General features: G+C 41.0%; 1 protein-coding gene across 1 annotated transcript in view; it reads left to right on the top strand.

Moving 5' to 3' along the window:
• The first annotated feature begins 479 nt into the window (after positions 1 to 479).
• The window catches only part of btaf1 (BTAF1 RNA polymerase II, B-TFIID transcription factor-associated), a 50,998-nt gene continuing 26,163 nt past the window's right edge, over positions 480 to 25,314 (top strand). Inside the window, exons 1-15 of the mRNA XM_056291608.1 lie at positions 480 to 875; positions 2,113 to 2,236; positions 2,790 to 2,904; positions 3,275 to 3,418; positions 5,984 to 6,183; positions 6,965 to 7,098; positions 7,232 to 7,361; positions 7,518 to 7,586; positions 16,035 to 16,124; positions 16,221 to 16,316; positions 16,502 to 16,678; positions 19,303 to 19,443; positions 23,888 to 24,012; positions 24,356 to 24,476; positions 24,901 to 25,005. Of these exons, the coding sequence (XP_056147583.1) occupies positions 862 to 875; positions 2,113 to 2,236; positions 2,790 to 2,904; positions 3,275 to 3,418; positions 5,984 to 6,183; positions 6,965 to 7,098; positions 7,232 to 7,361; positions 7,518 to 7,586; positions 16,035 to 16,124; positions 16,221 to 16,316; positions 16,502 to 16,678; positions 19,303 to 19,443; positions 23,888 to 24,012; positions 24,356 to 24,476; positions 24,901 to 25,005 (1,785 nt within the window). The 5' untranslated portion in view covers positions 480 to 861. The remainder of the gene's footprint in view (positions 876 to 2,112; positions 2,237 to 2,789; positions 2,905 to 3,274; positions 3,419 to 5,983; positions 6,184 to 6,964; positions 7,099 to 7,231; positions 7,362 to 7,517; positions 7,587 to 16,034; positions 16,125 to 16,220; positions 16,317 to 16,501; positions 16,679 to 19,302; positions 19,444 to 23,887; positions 24,013 to 24,355; positions 24,477 to 24,900; positions 25,006 to 25,314) is intronic.

Genomic DNA, 25,314 nt, shown 5'->3' with positions numbered 1-25,314 from the left:
TGACAGGAAAGTATCACATCAAAAGTAACGTCCAAATTTCTACCTTACTGTGTGTGTGTGTGTGTGTGTGTGTGTGTGTGTGTGTGTGTGTGTGTGTGTGTGTGTGTATATATATATATATATATATATATAGTGTGTGTATGAGTGTGTGTGTGAATTCAATACGTGTGGTATCTACACATATATGTAAAAGTATTAAATAGACGCCTCGTAGAACACGCCATGCACCCATTCACGCACTATAAACTTGATGAGTGTTTTAGATGCGCTTTGACGGTGGATCAGCGCGCTCTACGATTCGAGAAAAAAAAAAAAAAATCAGGGTTTTTTTTTCTCCTTGCGCCGTTGTCCTGTTTTAACATCTACACTGATTGGCTCGCTACACGGCATTTAGCCAATCAGCCTCCGCCTGCTATGGAGGAAGGAATAAATGCAAGATGGCTCCTCGTATAAAAACAGTCTTCTGGGTTGGCCTTTGCGTGCAGCGAAATTACTCTTTATATCTTATTCGGTTAAAGATATTGTCTGCGAGTAGTTCCGAGGGTTAGCGTGGGCTACAGGTTGATGTGAATACGTAGCTTATTGATAGTTTGTGGAAGGAGATATCGAGGAGACAAGAGGGAGAACTTTGAAGCCATGAATTGGTGAACTCGGAGTTGGATGGTTGAGACTGTTAAGTCTGGGCCTCCAATTAGCGTCACCCAGCTAACCACCAGCTAGCTAGGTTAATGACTGTCAACTGTTTTCTGGCGTATTGGGAGTCTTTAACAGCAAAGGGTCGCCGTCTACACGTTCTGTTCGCCCTCTGAATGTGGTCTGTTCAAGATAATAAATAGCTAGCTACACGCCCGATATTTGAACATGGCCGTATCAAGGTAAGTTTCCCTGACGTTTGTGCTGACTTGGTATCGGCTAAACTGCACTTGCTAGTTTCTGGTATGGCAAATAATGGCAAGTCGATGGCCGTCTTGCCAGCTAGCTAACACAAAGGTCTGGTTTCTACTCGTGCCATAGGCAGGACACTCATGATGCCCTGTTTACTGCGTTATTCTCATTTTGACCTGGCACAATGTCTTGGGCGTTTTGCAATACCAGTTGTACGTAATTTCGTATTAATTTCTTGCCAGGCTGCTGCTAATGTAAGCTGGCAGGTAAAGTATTAACAGAAAGTATCATAACGTCTTATCGGCAGAGCTTGTTAGCAACATGAATTAATCACCTGCGCCGAATCGATAACGTTGGTAACCAGCAACTCTATAGAGTTTCTGTGAATCCAAATACACCAGCCTGTCCCATTTGTGTTTGCAGTCTCATTTGGGCAATAAATTAACGGTACATTTTATTGAACGAATGTGGACGCTTAACCATACTGCGCTGACGTTAGATACCGTAAGATAACGTTGTTTAATCTGGACCTTATTAATGTGAGGTCCCTTTTTTTTCCATAGTGATAAACTAGTTATGACAATTCCACGTGGCTGAAATGTTCTTTAATTTGCATAGCAAAGCAGGCACATTGCTACCTCAGCTCAGTGGTGGGATCACTTGAATTAGTGGGACCTTGTGTCCTAATCCATTCTATTTATATTAACAGACTGCTAATGATTTTAGTGTGCACCGAGATGGTTAAGCAAATTACTTGGGCGCAGTGCAAGTCATTACTATTGTTATCCATGTAAAATAAGGTCTGGAATCATCTGTCCACATGATGTTGTGATTACATTAATTTCTATCATGAAATTAGGATTTGAGAGTCTGTAAAAATGCGAAGTTCAGCCATGATGTTGTTGTATTCTTAATTTTATTTTGTTTTTGAATCGGACATGTCCAAAGGCGGTTTAAAAATGTCCGTTTTCATTTGAAAATGTTTAAGAGTTGTTTTTACAGACCTCATAGCAGTAAAACGATTAACTCACCATTCACATCTATTTTCATAGATGAAATTGGATGAGGTCCACAAACTTTTAAAGTTACAACCAGCACAGTTGTTACCTTCCTTACAGAACCTAACACATGGAATAATAGGAAAAAACATGTTATTGGATGTCTTTTTTTTTCGTGGTTGGTAAGTGTAGGTGATCATATATGTCTGTTTTATCTTTCTTTCTTTAGACTCGACCGTTTGTTTATCCTGCTTGACACTGGAACAACCCCAGTAACGAGAAAAGCTGCAGCCCAGCAGCTTGGAGATGTAGTCAAACTCCACCCGCAAGAGCTCAATAATCTTCTATCAAAGGTGTGTCTCATGATTTGACCAAAATGCTCCCCTCTATAGATAAGCCATGCTGTTGACCAAGATCCACACACCTTTCTCTCTGTATTTTAAACTAATGGCGAGTACAGCACATTTAATGTTGGATTAGTAATAGTAGATGAAAGAGCTTTTTTTCTCCTGGGAAAAGGTTCCCAGGATGCATATTTTCAGGCTACGGGCAAACCAAAAACTCAATGAATGTGTTTAAAAAAAAATGTATGACCTGTCATGATTTTAACTGAGTCAGCTTTGACATTTCATTGACTCTTGCTTTTAACAGTGTAAACTGGTTACAGTTGACTTTTTTATGGTGGCTTTATCTGTCTCAAAAAGCTCAACTGACCGATCCGTACTCCTATGAGAAGCATCTTGCAAAAGTCAACCCACGACTTGTCTTGACAAAATCAAATTAGTGTGTGATAGACCTTTTCTAATGCTTGAGCCCCTCACTCATCTTGCCCTTGGCCAGACAAAGTTCATTCAAACTGCTTGGGTAGAATAACATCCCTTTCTGTTCTCTTGTCAATGTTTAAAGGTCTTAACATACCTTAGGAGTCCCAACTGGGACAGTCGTATTGCAGCAGGGCAAGCTGTAGAAGCCATTGTGAAGAATATTCCTGTGTGGGACCCAGCCCCTAAGCCTAAAGAAGGTGAGCTCACAGGCCTCGTTATCAAAACATTTCTGCTTTCTTAAGCTCCATGAAATTATGTTTAGACATAATTATCAAATTACATGATTGGCATCAAGGTATTTCTTGCTTTTCTTTGTCTTTTAATTGTGCTAAGCCTTTCCATCAGTGCAGAGATGGGCACTTTTCCCACAAAATGGCTAGCAGATTTTTACATGGTAGATTAACAAACTTTAAGAATATGAATCCAGAATTTAGGATGAAATTAAAGTTTATATTCATTCAAAGAACAATTTTTGTTGTAAATGTAATCTGTATGCTGCTAAAATTTTCTTTCTGTCCATCAAGCAGTAAGTGATGATTTTTTTTTTTTATGAAACTTTTCTATTAGAGTGCTGTGAAGACTTGTGTCCAGAGGACTCCTCATGTGACCGGTTGACTTTCTACCACTTTGACATCTCCCGCCTTGTTAAACATGGAGCCTCTTTACTAGGATCTGCTGGGGCTGAGTTTGAGATACAGGATGACAAGTCAGGTACACAGCGTTCTGTAATGGGACCTCAACAGCTGGAAAATTTGAAATATAATGACAGTTCTTTATCTGGCTTTATTGCTCAGCTTGTGCATTTACAACATAGTGTTAATATGCCATGATATGAATATCAAAACATTAGCCATTCTGAACTAGCAGCAAGTGATACCTTAAAGCTAGAATACGGGGCTTTTACATATAAATGAATGTCCGTGACATTCAAGCCTTTGCCAAACGAGCTCACAGAATGATGATTAAGCCCATCACCACCAGGTAAATTCTCTGTATTTCGCAGTATACCGGAGTTTAGAATCTGATGTCTTGGGATGACATTCCCATGCTGCATTCCTGTGCTGGCGCACCGAAATTGATGCATAGTAATGCATTTTACATTAACCAGTAATGATTGCTTTTCCAGAGCCGAACTTCCATGTGACGGAAGCTTTCACATTGATTGGGTTGCCTTTGGGGCTTTCTGCCAGAAAGCTTCCGGGCTTGGAAGCTATGGCGGAAAAACCTAAGAAGCGTCCAAGAAAAGTTTCTGATGCTCCAGAGAAAAAAGAAACGTGGCGTTCAGAGGAAGTATTAAAATCAAAAAAAGAAAGTGATTGACGGCAAGGACAAACACGGGTAACCACTGGTGTAGCTTTTCCTCGTTGGAGTGCTGAAAGAAGCGAAGTTATTCTGAATGCTGAAAATTAACATTGGCGAATATTCACCTCCCGTTCACTTAGCAAGCGAAAGGGTGGGAAAAAAAAACATTCGCTTCTGGTGGTGAAGGAAATTTTCATCTTCAGTTAGCGTGGAGTTCAATTTTGGTGAACTTTGACCGGTGAATCTGTAGCCTCAACCAATAGCAAAGGTGTGTGTGTGTGTGTGTGTGTGTGTGTGTGTGTGTGTGTGTGTGTGTGTGTGTGTGTGTGTGTGTGTGTGTGTGAGAGAGAGACCCCACTTGGCTGTAATTTGTTGTAGTTTTCTTGGTGAGCCAGGATGGAGGAGACTTTGATTGTTGCTGTGTCTAACAAGCCAGTATTGTATGACATTGCCCATGAAAATTACAAGCTGCTCTACAAGAGAGATGCTGCCTAGCTGGCAGTGAGATAGGAGAAGGCATTGAACATAAATAAATGGAAAGTTTCCATCTATCCGTTATCCAAACCATTTATCCTGGTCGCGGGGTTGATGGAGACTATCCCAGCAGTCATTGGGTGGCAGGCGGGGAGACACGGTATTTGTTAGCTAGCTCAACTTGGCTAAGCTAGCTAATTTATATAAATTGTACGCCTATGTTCTTACTCCGTAGTTGTCCATGAAAGTATGATAACATGTACTAGTGAGACAAATGAAAACATTTTTCTTTCTCTGGACTTCAATGTACATTTTCCCATCGCAAAACCAACAACTACTCGTGTGACCCACAATCATTCAAACAAACTACAAACCAGCAAATTAATTTCTCTGTGCGTCACATCCTGCACTGCCCACACTCAGCACAACAAAATACGAATTTCAGCTCATCGCCTGTATTCGCGCATGTGTGACCGTAGTCTAAAAGTAAAATTACCCTCCCTTCTCACATTTACAAGAAGATCTACGGGATGGTCTACTGATGGATGCATGTCCTCCTAATTAATTGCAAAATATTCAATAGCCATGTAAAGGGAAACTGAGTCATATGATGTTTGACTCATGGTTATTATGGTTATTGGTATAATGGGCTCAGTTGCTGGATAATCTGGTTTTTCATTGAGAACTTGACAGCTTTGTTTCGCTGGGTAAGTGGCTCAGTCAGAGTTTTTGCCTCCCTACAACTGTGGTTGCTGTTGATATTGTAAGCGCGGGGCCTTCTGTCATGGCTCTGTGAGCTAAACTACTTTTGTGAGTAACATTTTCTTCTGTACTCATGAAAAAGCACTTTAGTAATATTAATTTAGTAATCCTTTGAGGCTTTGTGTCATCATCCCCTCACTTTAGGAAGACTTTGGCCTTTGTTCTCGACATAAGTGTCAGACAATACACTGGGCCACTGCTTGGTCTATATACTTTTATTTTATTCTAGCTAACCAGAAATTCATTCTGATTTTAAGAGAGAAAATTTTGTCGGCCTTATTGCTTGTGACCTACTTGTTTGGTTTTTCGTGAGGCACTGATTTGTCCTCCCAACATGTGATTTCACTATTCAGTCAAGTTCAGCTTTGCCGTTTTTGTTTTTTTCTATCTACAATTGTATTTAAATCTTTTTTTTCGTGATGCCTTTTATAGTTTATGTAAAGCACTCTGAATTGCCTTGTTGCTGAATTGTGCTATATAAATATAGTTGCCTTTACTTTACATATCAAGAAAGTGGTAGGAGACTTTCATAGTTACTTGTCTCGTGCAGATTGTCAGCAGCAGAATTAAGTCAATCCCACTTCCTGCTTGCATTTGGCCCCAGAATTGCTATTTCTTGTCCATACCCTCATAAGTGCATGGTCTGGCAAAATAGTTTTCACATAACACCCTGCTACCATTCTTACACCTGTGCACAATACATTTGGCTTGGCTGTAACTTCCAGTCTCTCTACTCAGGTGAGGTGGACCCAAAGGAACGTCTGGCCCGCCAGAGGAAGCTCCTACAGAGGAAGTTGGGCCTGGACATTGGTGCTGCTATTGGCATGGATACAGAGGAGCTTTTCAACGATGAGGACCTAGACTACCCTTGCCAATCCAGTGGGTTTAGGTCCCATGTAGGCAAGGCCACAGCTGGTTCCAGTTCTCGCAACCATACGGTGAGTCCCACCACTCAAGCCTCATAATGCTAGTTCACCAGATCTCTGAAGAAGCATTTAGTTCATTATATGTTTAATGAAAGGCCAAGCAGCGAAACTCCCTCTTTGCCTTGAGTTTACAGTAGGCCAGTAGTATTTACCTTATATTTTGAACCAGGGATCGACAAACTATCCCTGTCTATCAAACAAGCCATGTCTGTCCATTGAAACCTATAAGTCTGACTCTGCTTCTTTAAATTCTAATAAACAATATGCTGATTCAAATTTTCCATGTTTTTTTTTTTTAGATTAGCAACATGCCTTTGTGTGCTGTTACTGTTGCAATAAACAATTGGTCAGATTGGGATATTGTTTTCGAATGAGACTATGGGGCTGAATGTGGTGGCACTGTCAGTTCTGCACTTGGCATGTGAATCTTGGTTGGTAGGTAGATATTTTGACTGGCTTCGATACCTGATTTACCTTGCCATGTGGAACATGACATGACTGAGCCAAAAAGCAGGCAGGCTGAGACCTGACACGCATATTGTGACTTTGGCTGTTTTTATGGAGCGATGCGGTGCCTAGTCACAGAAGTGACTTGCATCATGGCCATCCCTGTTTCACTGTAATTCTAAACATTTACATTGCAACAGGAACTGTCCTACCTGATGTTGTATAAGAGTTTATTTTCTGTGTTGGCTACATGTGGCTAGAAACCGAGGGAAATACCCACTGTCTAAAATTTGTATGTAGGATTTCTATTAAAATTGATATAAGTGTTAATGTTTTTCTTCCTCAGCCAATGCAGGCTGCTGAGATAATCGACTCAGAATTTCGGCCGGGCATGAGCAGTCGTCAGAAGAATAAAGCTAAGAGGATGGCCAAGCTAGTGGCAAAACAAAGATCCAGAGATATTGATCCAAATGAAAAAAGGTATCCATAGTTACTGTTGAATTTTCTTGCAGGCCTTTGTGGCATTTGTTTTCCGTTTGTTTGTGTTTGAATAATGGCTTCAATGTCAAGATAATGGACTTGGGGAAATGACTGATCGGTGTTCTTCCTGTAGCAACGACAGTTTTGAAGGTGAACCTGAGGAAAAACGAAGGAAAACCACCAATGTAGTAATTGACCAACCAGCAGCAGAGCCTAAAGTCTTAATCGATAATGTTCCAGATGGGTCCAGTCTCTTGGAAGAGGTGAGGAATCAAATTTCATTCTACAGTTTGCCTGTAAAAAAAAATAAATCTTCAATGTCAAGTGCTCAGTATATATTGCATTGAAGTCCTTGTGAATATATATATATATATATATATATATATGAGCGCAATTCTGCTGTTTTACTTTGTCTTCAGATACATGAGTGGCCACTGGAGAGTTTCTGTGAGGAGCTCTGCAATGACCTCTTCAACCCCTCATGGGAGGTAAGGACAAAGCGTTCATTAATTACTTTGCATTAATTTGTATTTGATAGTATACAGTTCAAGTGGTGTTGGAATTACAAAAAGTATAGCTTGCACACGAGGAACTACACTATTCTTTGAAAAAAGATTAAGCTAAATGAAGACCACAAAAGGATGGTTGCATGGCTTAAGGCTAGTGTACATCAGCCGACTTTTGTCCCGATGTTAAGTCCCCAACGGAACTCTGACTAATTTTACAGTCGCAGAATAATCTTGAAGAAATCGTCACAAAATCCTGAGTTTGTCAGTTTTAACAGTCCTGTAATGTGAGATGGCCAAAGAGGGTATTTTTCTGTCCCGCTCCAGTCTGGAAATTGTTGGTGACCTACTGGATCATTTCAAATGGTTTGATTTTGTCGGGGGTCTGTCGGACGTGCAGTGACGCAACTGTTCGCATGGATTGCCAACTGGCAATGAATGAGTTTACAATGAAACCAAATGCCAACTGCCGTTAAACCTGAGGAAGAAGAATACACAACCAAAAACATGGCGGGGAAGGAGTGGACGAAACAACTAGAAAAGATGTTGGTGGAGCTGTGGCAGCAACATGACTGCCTTTTTAACTTCACGGCATATGTTTACCATAGGGATTGACCAATTATTGGTCTGGCCAATTATCGGCTTAAATATTTGTCATTTTTCATATTATCATAATCGGCATATTTTTTCGTATATAACCAAATCGTGAAAAAAACAAAAACAAAAAAAAATACATGGGAGGGTTTTGTTCCATTCCTCAACTTCTGTGCCGACTACTCCTGCTGCTGAATCTCTAGACTGGGAGCATACAGACTCCAATCTACTGCAGGTAATACACCGACTATTAATAAGTACTTCATGCAACCCCATTTCAAAAAAACCCAAACTATAACGTGAAAGATAAAAGAAAGGGAACATAATGACACTAATGTACATTTTTCCATTCAGTTCAGTCAAAGCCTGCTGGGAGCAGTTTAACCAATTTATGTGGAATTATTTTAATGTTATAATTATTCAGTTTGATCAAAGTACTTCCTGCTGTCCATGCTGTTTAATTATTCCATTTTCATGTTTTGGAAGTTATTTATTTTTAATTAGAAAATTCCACTCAGATTGTTATCTAGTGCCTTGAACATCATGCACTTTATTTTTTCAAATATTTTCTGTTTTACACACAATTCAATCAAACATATTTTCATTTAAAAGCAGCCTTGTGTTGGGGTTTGTGCTGCTCTAAATTTTGGCACACATCTTTTTACATTTACCGCAACTGAATATCGGCCCCAAATATCAATTATCGGCCGTCATAACTTACTGATAATCTGCATCGGCTCTGGAAAAAAAACCCATATCGGTTGACCCCTAGTTTACCACGACAGAGAGGAGAAACATAAAAGGTCGTGCAAGATCTATTCTGATGTTTTCCCTCTGTCCAAAAAGCACCTTCTTTCCACTTATTTTAACTGCCTCTGAACACTGTAGCTCTCCTACTTTTACATGTTTATAATCAAAATAACATATTAGCTAGCAGGTGGGCATTATTATGTGAAGGTGTTTGGCAAACTTTTCTCACCTGTTTAAAGAAAATCAGTTCTCGGGACCAGTTGCGCTGACGAATGCTGATGACTGTCCCGGTACACTGCATTGCCATGGCAAATTGTTGTAACAGTGCAAGGTCTTGTAAAAAGTCTTGTAAAAATCCTGTGATTCGCTGTCCTTCCTAAATCGCCTAGTGTACACTCTATAAACAATGATTTTTAAAAGACTGTTTTCAGGCAGTCATTAGATGTGAGCTGCTCTCCCTTTACAGTATTTTTAAAAGTCATGTGATGTACACTTGGCATTAAGCAAATCCAGGTCCTGGCACTCGTATATGTTTGCAGTTAGAATTTAATGACTTAAAGCATGACATTATGCATTTTGGCTCGTGCCTTCATCAGAGTCTGATACACAGTAGAGCAAGGTATGTTAAAGGGATAGTTTGATTTCTTGGATTTTTTTTGTATATATCCTACTTATTTAGAGTGTTGTTAATTTTTCTTTATCAATGTTTCAAAAGTACATGCTAAATCCACGGTGGCGCAGTGGTTAGCGCGGTCACCTCAAAGCAAGAAGGTCCTAGGTTCGAGCCCCGGGGTAGTCCAACCTTGGTGGGTCATCCCGGGTTGTCCTCTGTGTGGAGTTTGCATGTTCTCCCCGTGTCTGTGTGGGTTTCCTTCGGGTGCTCTGTTTTTCTCCCACAGTCCAAAGACATGTAGGTCAGGTGAATTGGCCATACTAAATTATCCGTAGGAATGAACCAGTGTGTGTGTGTGTGTGTGTGTGTTGGCTTGGCGGCCTGTCCAGGGTGTCTCCCCGCCTGCCGCCCAATGACTGCTGGAATAGGCTCCAGCATCCCCGCGACCCTGAGAGCAGGATAAGTGGTTAAGATAATGGATGGATGCTAAATACAAAAATTTTTAATCCAGTTTTTAGGATTTTGCTTGCTTTAGGAAAATGTTGGTTAAGAAAAAATGTTAATGCTAGGCTAACAACTAAAAAGTATTAACAATTGGGTCTGGAGAAGGTGTACTTTTCACTCACTTGGGAAGAGCTGCTCGGGTCTCAAGGAGACCTCCAGCAATTGAGCTAAGCATACCATTCAACGTACCCTCAGACCAGAGGACTGAATTGGGATTGGGGTCCTGAGCGTCCTGCAGGACCCAATGCAAATCTCGTGAGAACAGGCAGTTTTAATTTTGCTGTGGGTGGAAACAGGCGGTAAAAAAATAAACTGCCGGTCCTGGGATTTAGCTAGCACGAACCAGAAGGACGTAGTCAACAAATGAAAAGATCAAAGCAGGTCATTACAATACAAAAGCAATGCAAGGCAGACATTTCTGTTGTTCCTCGCAAAGATGGAAACGAACTGGACTTTGTAAGTTGCAACAAATGCGCAAAAGTATTGATCTACAGCAGGCACAAATGTGGCACCTCTGGGTTGAGGCGACATATCTGCTCTGTTCCCAGTCAAAGTATAAGCTCTCCTTCAATCAAAAATAAAGCACTTCTTCCTGCACATATTTAACAAGATACTATTGAGAAATGTGTCACACTTTGCTGTAAAGACATTTGGCGGAATCAGGAACACTTTATTTGTCATTTCATTTCATGCACTTGCCCACATGAAATGAAACAAAACATCGTTTCCTCCAGCCCACAGCAGTGCAACACAGACAAAAACACACTTCCAAAAACTATAAGAACTACAAGAACACATATATCCAAACTAACACGTATGTCCAAACTAAACAAAAAAAAAAAAAATCACTGTCAAGGAAAACTAACGCCAGCCAGGATGACTGTCGGAACTGCCGGTCTGCATAGGCTAGCAGTTAGCTTAGCCTGCTCCACTTCTGCGTCCTGTCAGAACGCCCTAGGTGTTTCCTCTGCGGGCAGGGCCGTGGTCCTTGGGCCCACCGGACGCAGCAGACCAGGCTCCCTCAGCCGATCCAACACTAGCTCTCCCAGCCAGACACCTTTGACACACCTCCCCACACTCCACACGTTGACGCTAAAAATACAGACAAGGCTAAATCAAATCAATTTTATTTGTACAGCCCAATATCACACATTACAAATTTGCCTCAGTGGGCTTAACAGCAACGCAACATCCTGTCCTTAGACCCTCTCATCGGATAAGGAAAAACTCCCCAAAATACCCCTTTAACAGGGAGAAAAAATAGGAAGAAACCTCAGGGAGAGCAACAGAGGAGGGATCTCTCTCCCAAGACGGACAGCGTGCTGTGGATGTTGTGTTCATGCAATTTACATAATACAACATTGAAAGAGGATAACAGAATTATTATGGACATAAAATTTATGAAGAACATGATGCACAGGATGCCAAGCAGTGTCCACGTGCCAACGGAGCAGTCCAGGACCCAAGCCACGCGACCAGCATCATCATGTACTAAGAAAAACTTAGGTGAGTAGTGGAAGGGCAGGCAGCATCCAAATGGGGGCCACCATCACCATGGAGACCTAGGAGGAGAACCGACCGCACATGCATGCAAGAGAGACTCACATGACACCATTCAAACACAGAGAAAGGGAAGACATCATTCAGAGAGAGAGAAAAGACATGTTAGAGAAGAGAACAGTTTGCAATAGTCATTAGCCATAATCAATTAAGTCATCAATTCGTCATAATCTATACTCGATAATCTCGTCGGCAGAGGAGTGGTTGGTAAATTCATTGAGACAGAAAACCAACCCGCCATCCGGTACAGGTTGTGAAGCACTCAACTTAAAGTCAACTAATTGTAAACTAAGGCAAAAAGATGAGTTTTAAGTTTGGATTTAAAGGACTCCACAGACTCCGATTGTCTGATGGCAGCAGGCAGTTTATTCCACAAAAATGGAGCCCGATAGGAAAAGGCCCTGCCACCAGCTGACTTCTTTTTAACTTTGGGTACACACAGGAGCCCTGTATTTTGAGAACGAAGTGCTCGAGATGGCATGTAAGGTTTAAGGAGATCGGACAGGTAGGATGGAGCAAGCCCATTTAGGATTTTATAAGTCAGCAGAAGCACCTTGTATTCTGATCTAACACGGATAGGAAGCCAATGAAGGGAGGCAAGAATTGGTGTAATATGGTCAAATTTCCTAGTTTTAGTTAGGATTCTAGCAGCAGCATTCAGAACCATCTGAAGACTTTTAGTACTAGAATGTGGCAGACCTGAGAACAGAACATTACAGTAATCAAGTCTGGATGAAACAAATGCATGTATTAGAATCTCTGCGTCAGCCATGGAGAGAAAAGACTGAATTTTAGATATGTTACGTAAATGAAAAAAGTCAGTCTTGGTGATTTCTTTAATGTGCTTATCAAAGGAAAGGCTGGGATCAAACGTAACACCAAGATTTTTGGCTGCCACACTTTGTGAAACCACAGAGTTGTCAATTGTTATCGTTACTTGATCAAATTGGTGTCTGTATCTAACAGGGCCAATGACTAGCATCTCGGTTTTATCTGAATTTAAAAGCAGAAAGTTAAGTGACATCTAGTTTTTCACAGTAGCCAAGCAGGCCTCTAAGTTAGTGATTTGAGTATGATCATCAGCCCTTATAGGCACATACAGCTGAGTATCATCAAAATAGCAATGGAAATTTATTTCGTAACTGCGTATAATTTGGCCAAGAGGTGTAATGTAAAGAGAGAAAAGTAGAGGGCCAAGTACTGAGCCCTGTAGCAAACCATGTTTAATGTCAGAAAATGTTGATATAATATTATTATAGCAGACACAATGTGTTCTTCCAGATAAGTAGGACTTAAGCCAAGAGAGAGCTAAGCCAGAGACACCAAAATTACAATTTAATCTATCCAAAAGTATACAGTGATCAAGGTGTCAAAGGCTGCACTGAGGTCCAGTAGTAGAAGCACAGAAGTGGAATCAGAGTCAATCGCCGTTGTTGATACACAACTCTCTCTAGTACTTTAGAGAAGAATGGAAGATTAGAGACTGGCCGATAGTTATTAAGAGACCCTGGATCAAGGTGCGGTTTTTTAAGTAGAGGTTTAACCACAGCTGTTTTAAAACTGCTGGGAACAATGCTAGTAGTAAGAGATAAATTAACGATGTCTAGCATTGTAGATCCAAGAAAAGGCCAGAGGTCTTTAAAATGTTTTGCTGGTAAGGGATCAAGTAGGCAAGCAGTTGGTTTAGAAGCTGACACGAACTTAGTCAAAGTATCAAGTGAGATAGTCTCAAAAGCTGTAATAACTGGAACTGACAGTGACTCATTGTGTAGATATGAATTTAGTATGACAGGATCTGCAGGAGTAGATGGAGTTGAAGAACTAATTTTGTTTAAGATCTCCTCAACCTTATTGCAGAAAAAAATCTAGAAATTCATGGGCTGTGAATGGTGAGCAGCTAATAGACGACTGCTTTTTAGTAAGTTTAGATACAGTGTCAAAGAGAAATCTGGGTTTATGTTTATTAATATTTATTAAGTGAGAGAGATACGATGTTTTTGCAGCAGATAAAGCACGCTTGAATTTCAATAAACACTCGTGCCACGATGGGTAAAAGGTTTCCAATTTTGATTTTCGCCATTTACATTCCAGTCTCCTGCAGGTCCGCTTAAGAGCACGTGTCTCATCATTAAACCAGGGTGTAGGCCTCTTTAGTCGCCTAGCTCTGGTAGTCAGAGGTGCAACTGAATCGAGGAGACTAGAGAGGGCCACATTTAAGTCACTAGTGAAATTTCAACAGAGTCATTTACCACAGTGAAAGGAGCCAAGACTTCAGTCAGCTGCTGGCCAAATGCAGCTACAGTGGAGGGACCGATATGGCGAGTGGCAATTTCATCTGTGCTGACATTAACTGGACAGGCCAATAATGATTCAAATTTGATGAGAAAATGATCAGACACTGCAGATGTGGTTGGTAAGACATTCAGATCAGAAACAGCTATTCCTTTAGATAAAACCAAATCAAGGGTGTTACCACTGCAATGAGTCGACTCTTGAACAAACTGAGTGAACCCAAAAATATCAACTAGTGCCAGAAAGGCTTTACTTAGAGGATCAGCAGCCTTATTCAGATGAATATTGAAATCACCTAGAATTAGAATTTCATCAGAGTGAGTAACAAGGCCTGAGACAAATTCTCCAAATTCTTCAAGAAATAACGAGTAACAGCCAGGAGGCTGGTAGAGTATCACAATTTGGACTGAGCCGAGTCTATTCATGGCTGAGGGAGATGGACCAAGAATAAGAGACTCAAAAGACTGGAGTTTAGATTCAAGTCTAGAAGTCAGATTGAAAATAGATTTATATATTAAGGCAACACCCCCGCCTTGTTTATTTGCCCGAGCTAAATGGGCATAAGTATAGTAAGGTGGGGAAGCTTCATTTAAGGGAAGGAAAACATTTGGTTTCAGCCATGTTTCACATAACCCAATCATATCAAAACTATGTAAAGGCTAGGCGAGGCTGCCGTCAGACTGTCCTCGGGATTATTGGAACTGCCAGTCTGCATTGGCTAGCAGTTAGCTTAGCCTGCTCCGCTTCTGTGTCCTGTCAGCCCACCCTCAGTTGTTACCTGTCCAGGCAGGGCCGTGGTCCCTGGGCCCACAGGACGCAGCAGACCAAGCTCTCCTGGCCAATCCAGCGTCAGTACTCCCAGTCATCAGACGAAGACAAACTTAGACATGAACAAAGCCGCGACTTCAAATTTGATGTAAAAGATGGAATTATGCACTAGAACGTAATTTCGCTGCATTATTACCGACAGGTTCGCATCTCTTTAATGCTACACAGTAAAATAACATGTTTTCCTTGCGGTACAGGAGAAGACACAAAATCTATTGTGTGGGTGTGAATAATCAGAATGTTTGTGGGTGGGAGTGGACACACATTGCAAGAGTGGGTGGGAGTATAACACACGCCTTGCAGGAGCGAACGGTGATGGGCAGAAATTCAGCGGGAGCAGGATTAAGAAAACAGTCCCGCGCAAGGGTCCACCTCAGACTACATGCGCAGACATAAAAAAGTAATCCATGAATTTGTCTTGAGTTTTTGTAAGTAAGACAAAATAAAAACCCTGGAAACTGAAGTATCCCTTTTCATATACTAAGTGGCACGCTTGTGTGAAGGTGAGCACCGGTAATGGTGCTAACAGCACTAGGGGCCATCACACACAAGGGTGTAGAGCTACATACAAAGTGACATCAGTTATACAAAACAGATTTCCTTTCTGCACAGAATCCTTTCAGGTATTTACCCCTGTCAGTGCACATGTATTTTGCTTTTGGAATATCAGCAGTACTGCTACCATCCTGTTTGTTCGCTATTTATTGATGGTTTAGATAATTGCTGGTAAGTGCAGGGTTAGCATAGGGCTGGGCTATAATTGAATATTTGATCATATTTCAATTGGTATTTTATCATAATGAAATTCGGATATTGTCATATTGTGATACACAATTTTGTTGACTAAATTAATAATAATGAGAATTTGTCCCCAAAAATTTCACACAAGATGACGTCTGAAATATCGAAGTTATTATTTGAAAACTATTTTGTTTTGATGTACCTTAGATTTCCGAATAGCTCAATGTGATGAACCTCAGTTGGATTCATAAATATGGTATGTTTGCATATGTAAACGGATATCATGATATCTGTCATGTTAAATTCCCGATGATTATCGTGTTGTTTTCTGTATCGCCCAGCACTAGTTTAGTATTAAATGTTGCATTACAGTTGTTTGGTAATCCCATTTGTATTGCACCAAATGTTTATTACAGAAAAGTGTCTGCAGGCTCTAAAGATTAAAAATCAAAGTGTAATCATTGCAAAATGAACTGCAAGTTATATTTTATTAACTTATAATAAACACGTCTGCATGGCAAGATTGAAAGCAACTGGTTGTTTCACAGGTTCGCCATGGTGCAGGCACAGGTCTTAGGGAAATTCTCAAGTCCTATGGTGCAACGGGAGGGAAGCTGGTGGGATGCACTGCAGAACAGGTACCCTTTCTTTTGGGGTTACTGGAGTTCTTTCTTTTTTGTCAATGTTAACAATTCGCATTTACATGTGGCTAACTGGATCTGGGCTTGGGCTAGATGTCTCGGCAGCATCAGGAGTGGCTAGAAGATGTGGTCATCAGACTGCTCTGTGTCTTCGCTCTGGATCGCTTTGGTGACTTTGTATCAGATGAGGTGAGTCACCCAACCAACCTTAACTTATCAGCATTGACCCAGATGCTGACGTATGATGTCTGCTTAATATTTGTGTTGCTTTAAATGATTTCATTCAATCTGCTGTACAAACCTCAGTGGAAACTTTCTTGTTTACCCTGTTGTCCTTGTCTTAATTATGAATGTATTTTTTTTCCCTTCCACAGGTGGTAGCGCCTGTCAGGGAGACCTGTGCCCAAACATTGGGTGTTGCCCTTCGACACATGACTGAGAGTGGGGTTTCCATGACAGTGGACATCCTACTGAAGCTGCTAATCGAGGACCAATGGGAAGTCCGGCATGGAGGCTTGCTTGGGATCAAGTATGCTCTGGCTGTTCGACAGGTACAATGTGTGTTTGTGTGCTCTGCTTTCAGGTAGTTGGTGTAGCAGGTACTACCAAAACCTCTCTTTTGAGTGGCTATTTCGATCTGCCATATTGAAAACGCTGTCGTGAAATATGTTCTTGACTAACAAGATTAGACCCCTATCATTTCAATTGAGATTTGTAATAATAATAATAATGATAATTATTAATAAACATTTTATTTAAAGGCACTTTTCATGACACTCAAGGTCACCTTACACCAAATACAATAAAACAAGGTAGTAAAAAAACATTAGTGCAATCAACAATAAAACACTAAGTAACAGAGTATACATTAGCAGGAGTTTAAAAAAAAGATGACTTTGATGCTGTTAAAGTGAGTATGCTAGTTTAAAAAGGGGTTTTAAGAGCAATTTTGAATTCTGTAATGAAGTCCAGTAAGGAGTTCCAGAGTTTGGTAGCAGCATAGGAGAAAACCCTGGCACCCATTGTGCTTAGGTTGATGGCTGGTAGTGCCAATAGACCTGCTGGTAAAGACTGCAGGGAGCGAGATGGAGTGTAAGTGTGAAGGAGGTCTGTGAGATAAGCAGGGGATAGATTATGAAGAGCTTTGAATGTTGATGATAAAATTTTAAAATTAAGCCACTGTGACACAGGAAGCCACTGTAATTTAATCAGCAGGGGAGAGACATGGTAAGTGGACTTTGAATGTGTCCGTGCTGCAGAATTCTGGATGAGTTGAAGTCGGTGAATAAGTTTGTTGGGGATGCCTGCCAGGATTGCATTGCAGTAGTCAATGTGTGATGTGACCAGAGCACTGACTAAAACTTTTGTGGAGTGTTGTGTTAAAGCAGGGTGTAGTCTGGAGATGTTTTGCAGATGTTTTGTAGGAGACATTGTTTATAAGACTGAAAAAGGAAAGGGTACTATCGAGGATAACACCAAGGCTCTTAGCCTGAGAGGAGACAGATATGGTAGCTCTAGCAATGGGGAGTGAGCAAATATTTGTTTTTGAGAATTTAGATTTAGTACCAATGAGAAGTACCTCAGTTTTACTACTGTTGAATTTCAGATAATTGTTAGTCATCCATATTTGTATATCATGGAGACGAGCAGTGAGGGTGCTAGAGGGGAGAGTGGAAGTGGGCGTAGTGGACACATAAGCTTTGTATCATCAGCATAGCAGTGGAAATGGATACCATAGAACTGGAAGATGTTGCCAAGAAGGAGGAGGTAAATAATAAACAGCAGTGGCCCCAACACTGAATCCTGTGGAACTCCATGAGGAACTATCAGACTTTCTGACCGGTAATTCAGAATTTGTACAAAATGTGTCCTGTCTGTAAGGTAGGAAGCAAACCGCTGATACACAGAGCCCCCAACTCCAATGCTAGCCAGACGATCCATGAGGAGCTGATGGGATGTTGTAGTATCAAAGGCTTCAGTGAGGTCAAGGTGGATGAGTATAGAGAGTAGACTGGAGTCCGCTGCACAAGGAGGTCATTTGTGATCTTAACCAGGGCTGTTTCTGCGCTATGTTTGGGGCGAAAGCCAGATTGGAATTGTTCAAAGAGATTATTATCGTCAAGGTAGATCTGGAGTTGAGGTGCAGCTTACCCACTGAAGGATTTTGGAGATGAATGGTAAATTGGAAATAGGCCGGTAGTTGTTTTGGTCAGTAGAATCTAAATCAAGTTTTTTTTTCAGAGTTGGTCTGATTATGGCAACCTTCAGTGAAAGAGGGAACTGTACCAGTGGACAGAGAGGAGTTGATGATGGAGGTTATCAGGGAGATGATATAGATGTTACCTATATCTCAACTTGAAACACATTATCATATGCATTTCATATTTAGGAACACTGGCAAACTGTAAATCAATTCAAATCAATTTTATTTGTATAGCCCAATATCACAAATTACAAATTTGCCTCAGTGGGCTTCACAGCAACACAACATCCTGTCTTTAGACCCTCTCATCGGATAAGTAACAACTCCCTAAAAAAAACAAAAACCCTTAAACAGGGAGAAAAAGTAGGAAGAAACCTCAGGGAGAGCAACAGAGGAGGGATCTCACTCTACAACATGGAGTGTTAAAGAGATAGTTCTTTGGAACTAAAGGGATATGCTTATATACATGCACTATCTACTGCCTCAGGAATTATTTAAATTAGTGCATAAGCTATCATGAATAGTAGTACCGCGGCTGCGATGATTTGAATGAGTGATTGGCTGATTTTCATTTTTGATATACAGACAAGCGTATTGCAAGTGACCAGCTTTATGGGCTGCATGACTTTGCATGGTCTTACATTGTCAGTGCTGCTCTCTTAGCATTTCAAATTGTCCTATTGTAAACTGATCAAGTGTACCATTTCCACTGTATTTTAAACTCTTTAATACTACTTTATATGTATAGCATTTAATTGTAGCCACTAATGGAGATTTGGAGGGGGCACGTACATTTTGAGCTAGGGATGTTATTTTTAGTGCATCCGTATTTTTTTTTTGTGCTTCTAAATTCTCTTGTAAAAGAATGTGCCCCTCAAAATTATCACTAAGAACCTTGTCTGATTTTTTTTTTTATTATTATGCATTCTTTTGTGTTCAGTGTCTCCATCTGATGCTCTCTTAATGTCTCAGGACCTGATCTCAGTTCTGCTGCCCCGGGTACTTCCTGCCATAACAGAGGGCCTACAAGACCTTGATGACGACGTGAGAGCTGTGGCAGCTGCAGCTCTCATCCCTGTGGTGGAGGGCTTGGTCCAGTTTCTGCCCAATAAGGTCAGAAAATTCATCTTTGTGAATAATGTAGCGGCTTTACACCTGTGGATTGTCCCTGGTCATGCTGTTTTCATATACTGTATTTCCCGGACTATAAGTCGCATTCAACAAAAAACCCATTGTTGCGAGGAAAAAAAACATGTCGCTTCGGTGTGTAAGTCACATTTATGTTTTGGTACTCCTGCAATGTGTGTGTCCACTCCCGCCCACACCCGCAAACCTTTTGACCATTCACACCCGCACAATAGAGTTCCATTGATTTGTGTCTTCTCCCGTCCCGGAGGGATAACATTACTGTGTAGTATTAATAAAGAGATGCATACCTATTAGTAATAATGTAGCGAAATTACGTTGTACTGCATAATTGCATCCATACTAGTGCAATAAGTGCACCTAACAGAGGGCAAAATTACATGTGTCGGCCCTGTGATGGACTGGCGGCCTGTCCAGGGTGTCTCCCCGCTTGCTGCCCAGTGACTGCTGGGATAGGCTCCAGCATCCTGTGACCCCAGTTGGGATAAGCGGCTTGCATAATGGATGGACTTATTGTTTTAGATCATGTGTTGTTAGCTGTGGTTTGTTTGTTTCGCTGAGGTTGTTTTATTTGTGTCATTTCCCTGTCTAACGCATCGATCAACGTTGTATGCTGTACAATGACAAAGGCTTTATTCTGTGTCAACAAAGCCTTTACCGGCGACAAAGTTATATAGCCGAATGTCTCTACAGCAAAGTGTGACACATTTCTCGGTAGCATATTGTTTAATATGTGCAGGAAGAAGTGTTTTATCTTTGAAGGAGAACTTACTTTGACTGGGGAGAATGGAACAGCTATGTCGCCTCAACCCAGAGGTGCCAGATTTGTGCCTGTTGTAGATCAGTACTCTTGCACATTTGTCACAACTAACAAAGTCCAGTTCATTTCCATCTTTGTCGGTAACAGCTGAGACTTTTTTTCCAAATGTCAAACTTGCTTCATTTTTCTTTTGTATTGTAACAACCTACTTTGGTGAGAGAGGACGTGCAGGTGGTGGGTGTGACAGAGGAAGATACAGAGGACAGGAAGAGATGGAAACGGATGAGGCGACCCCTAACGGGAGCAGCCGAGTAGTAGTAGTAGATTGTAATAACCTACTTTGAGCTTCATTTGTTGTTTTCCCTTTGGGATCCCCCCCCACCCCTTTTCCTCCCCAATTATATTTGGCCAAATACCCCACTCTTCCGAGCCGTCCCGGTCGTTGCTCCACCCCCTCTGCTGATCCGGGGAGGGCTGCAGACTACCACATGCCTCCTCCGATACATGTGGAGTTGCCAGCCGCTTCTTTTCACCTGACAGTGAGGAGTTTCACCAGGGGGACGTAGCATGGGAGAGGATCACGCTATTCTCCCCAGTTACCCCTCCCCCCCTGAACTGACAGACCAGAGGAGGCGCTAGTGCAGCGACCAGGACACATACCCACATCCGGCCTCCCACCCGCAGACACGGCCAATTGTGTCTGTAAGGGCGCCCGACCAAGCCGGAGGTAACACAGGGATTCAAACCGGCGATCCCCGTGTTGGTAGACAACGGAATAGACCGCTACGCTACCCGGATGCCCCTCAACTTCATTTGTTGACTCAATTCTTCTGATTTGCCGGCGAGATTATAGTATGGAATGGACTATTATTGTATGTAGTATGGAATGGACTATTGAATGGACTATTGGAAACCGTTCTTTTTTCTCGTATGTCTTTTCTCTCTCTCTGAATGTTTTCTTGTGTATGTGAATGGCATGATATACGAGTTTCCCCCCATGTTTATGTGTAGTCTGTCCTCTCAAGCCTCCATGGTGACGGTGGTCGCCACCTGGACACTGCTTGGCATCCTCATCATATTGTTTACGTATCTTATAAATCCATATAATTTTGTTATCTTGTTTCAATGTTGTATCCTTCTCTCACGCCAATGTGTGACTTTTTTTACTTGACTCCTCTCCTGTGTAAGTGAATGGTGTGATGTGAGTCTCTCCTGTGTGCATGTGTAGTCTGTCCTCCTGGCAGGTCTACATGGGTGATGGTGGTCGTGTTGCTCAGGTCCTAGACCCCTGAACCCCAATAAGTAGCCTGCGAGAGCCAAATATCTGGCCTGCGTCGACCCATTGGCACTAATGCATCTGTCATGACACAAAATAAAGTGGGCAACATGTGAAATAAAGTGCGTGGTGCTCTACTTTATTTCGACCTCGCCCCACACCGTACACTTGACCTATGCCATAGAGCATGCGTAGGCGTAAGACGTACTCCACGCTCTCTACGGTTCATGACTAGACAGAGCAACTCACTGGCTAAGTCACAGATAATATCGGTCCTAAATCAAGAATGGAGCCTGTGCGAAAAAGTGCAAAGTCGACCAGGAAAACCGTCACTGCCCACTGAGTTGTTTTTCTCCCCTTCCTCCTCCTTTTCCCGCCAAATGAAATTGACTTGACTAGCACTTGGTTACCTGCAGTTTATTTTTTGACTGCCCGCTCCTGAGAATTTTGGGTCCCACGAGAACCCAATACAGTCCTCTAGTACAGTATTTTCAATTGAGTCACAAGATTAAGCAGTGCCATTGAGTGGCCTCAGTTGAAGTGCAGTGTATTCAGCTGACAAAATTACATTGTATACAGTTGTGTTCAAAATAATAGCAGTGTGTGTAAAAAAAGTGAGTAAAGCTCAAAATCCTTATAATAGCTTTTATTTCCATACACGCAAATGCATTGGGAACACTGCACATTCTATTCCAAATCAAAACATGAACAAAAAAAATTAGAAAATGTGTTATTCCTTTACAGAAAGTGGAAAAAAAGGAATATTAGACTGTTCAAAAGAAAATAGCAGTGTCTGCATTTTTTTTACAAACTCAAACATTTACTGTATAAACGGAAAAATGCTTGAAGATTTAGCTTTCCTGTGAATCACTGAAGTAATATTTAGTTGTATAACCACTGTTTTTGAGAACTGCTTCACATCTGTGTTGCATGGAGTCGACCAAATTCTGGCACCTGTGAGCAGGTATTCCAGCCCAGGACGATTGGACTACATTCCACAAATTCATCTGCATTTCTTGGTTTTGCCTCAAAAACAGCATTTTTGATGTCACCCCACAAGTTTTCTATGGGATTAAGGTCCGGGGATTGTGCTGGCCACTCCATAACGTTAATCTTGTTGGTCTGGAACCAAGATGCTACTCGCTTACTGGTGTCTTTGGGGTCATTGTCTTGATGAAACACCCATTTCAAGGGCATTTCCTCTTCGGCATAAGGCAACATGACTTCTTCAAGTATTTTGATGTATTTAAATTGATCCATGATCGCTGTTATGTGATAAATAGGCCTGACACCATAATATGAGAAACATCCCCATATCATGATGCTTGCGCCACCATGCTTCACTGTCTTCACAGTGTACTGTTGCTTGAATTCAGTGCTTGGGGGTCGTCTGACAAACTGTTTGCGGCAGACCCAAAAAGAACAATCTTGCTTTCATCAGTCCACAAAATGTTGCGCCATTTCTGTTTAGGCCAGTCAATGTGTTCTTTGGCAAATTGTAACCTCTTAAGCACATGTCGTTTTTTTCAACAATGGGACTTTGCGGGGGCTTCTTACCGAAAGCTTGGCTTTACATAGGCATCTTCTAGTTGTTACAGTACTCACAGGTAACTTGAGACCTTCTTTGATCTCCCTGGAGCTGATCATTGGCTGAGTTTTTGCCATTTTGGCTATTCTTCGATCCATTTGAATGGTAGTTTTCTGGTTTCTTCCACGTCTTTCAGGTTTAGATTGCCATTTTAAAGCATTTGAGATCATTTTAGCTGAGCAGCCTATCATTTTCTGCACTTCTTTATGTTTTCCCCTCTCCAATCAACTTTTTAATCAAAGTACGCTGTTCTTCTGAACAATGTCTGGAATGACCCATTTTACTCAGATTTTCAGAGAGAAATGCACTAGAACCAGCATGTACAACATTTGCTGCCTTTGTCCTTAAATAAGGGCCACCCGTTTGACACCTGTTTTTTCACAGCTGAATGACCTCCCTGATTGAACTCCACACCGCTATTATTTTGAACACGCCCCTTTCAATTAATGATTCAATTACACAGAATCAGCAGCATGCATGTCATGACTGTTGGGTCTGTTGGTTTTCTATTACTCTACTACACCTACTAGTAAGTTATTTGCCATGTAGAAATATAATTTCTACCAAAAACAGTGACTGATCTGCTTGGTGATGTTGGACTGCTATTATTTTGAACACAACTGTATGTCACTTTGGAGTTTAAGTCGCAGGACTGACTAGACGAGGGAGAAAACAGCGACTTACAGTCCAAAAAATATGTACTAACACCTCTATTGTGTCTGTCACATAGGTTGTGTTTCTTTTTTCCTTACTTTAGAACTTCTGATTGTTATTGGTTTTTTTTCAGGTACCCTTCATAGTGAACACATTATGGGATGCTCTCCTGGAGTTGGACGACCTCACAGCCTCTACCAACAGCATAATGACCCTCTTGTCCTCATTACTCACCTACCCCCAAGTGCGACACTGCAGGTAAGTATCTGTGAAATCCACTCCAGCACCCTTCTACCCCAACTGTTGGCTCAAGAGCTACACAATACATCACTAGTAACCATTAGAATAAATATACAACCATGTAGGTGGTAGCTCTACACAAGTATTGGGGTCCCTTAAGAAGCAGTTTAAATGGAAAAATAACCATGGCTTATCATGACAAAAAAAAAATAAAATCAAGATTTAGTCATGGTTCACTGATCTTAAAGCAAGAAAAACTAATCTGGTCATGAATTGCTAAGCTTTGGGCAACTATGATTTTAACTGTTAATTCACTCTTTCTGTATATCCATTATAAATGAAATTTTCTTGCTTCATGTAGCACGCAGCAGTCATTGACAATTCTTGTCCCTCGAGTTTGGCCATTCTTGAGGCATACCATATCATCAGTCAGACGGGCAGCTCTGGAAACCCTTTTCACACTGCTGTCCAAAGCTGACCAGGTAATATTATTGGTTTATAATAACAGAGAAATTGGATTTTAATGTTTGTGACAAAATGGTTGTGCTCGAATTTTGCCATAATATTACATGTTTCATAATCATACTTAAGTACATGACTTAAGATATTAATCTTGTTTTCTGCTTCATTCTGACTGGTTAGGGTTTTTTTTTTTTTTTTTTTAAATTAAGATAAGTAATATAAAACGGATGTATTGTGGTGGGGGAAATCAAAATAAAGTATTAACTTGCACAGTGTTAACCAAGTAAGTAAACATTAGCTGTTTTTTATTTTTATATATATACCTTTTTATAAAGTGCTATATTCTCTAGGCCTGTAGCTGAACAACCATCCTTTTAATTCTTCAGTGTTGAACATGGGCTCATATTTTGGATGTTTTATGAGATTTTCAATGTTTATCCCCAGGGCTGTGCACTTTGGCTTAACCCTATCCTCCAAGATATGCTGCGGCACATCTTCCAGTCCTGCATATTGGAGAGCAATCTGGAAATTTTAGACCTCATCCAAAAGGTTTGTTGCTTTACATAAATTCCCACTACCTACGATTGCTACCAGTTCCTTCACATTTGTTTCATTCTCATTTTTTTTATACAAGTAGCCATATACACATGTTATGTATATTGGTCTATAACTCATACTGACAGCTACCAGGGCATGTCTATATTTCTAAATCTGTCTATTTATCATTATGTTGACATGTCAGATGAAATAGTCAAGTCAATTTTATTGGTATAGCCCAATATTACAAATTTGCCTCAAGGGGCTTTACAGCAATGCAATATCTAGATAACACTTGCTGGTAAACTGTCTTTTATCTAT

Source organism: Lampris incognitus, chromosome 13, assembly GCF_029633865.1.
Source record: "Lampris incognitus isolate fLamInc1 chromosome 13, fLamInc1.hap2, whole genome shotgun sequence".
Lineage (NCBI taxonomy): Eukaryota > Metazoa > Chordata > Actinopteri > Lampriformes > Lampridae > Lampris > Lampris incognitus.
The sequence above is the reverse complement of the archived record's forward strand: the minus strand, read 5'-3'. Positions and strand labels throughout refer to the sequence as shown.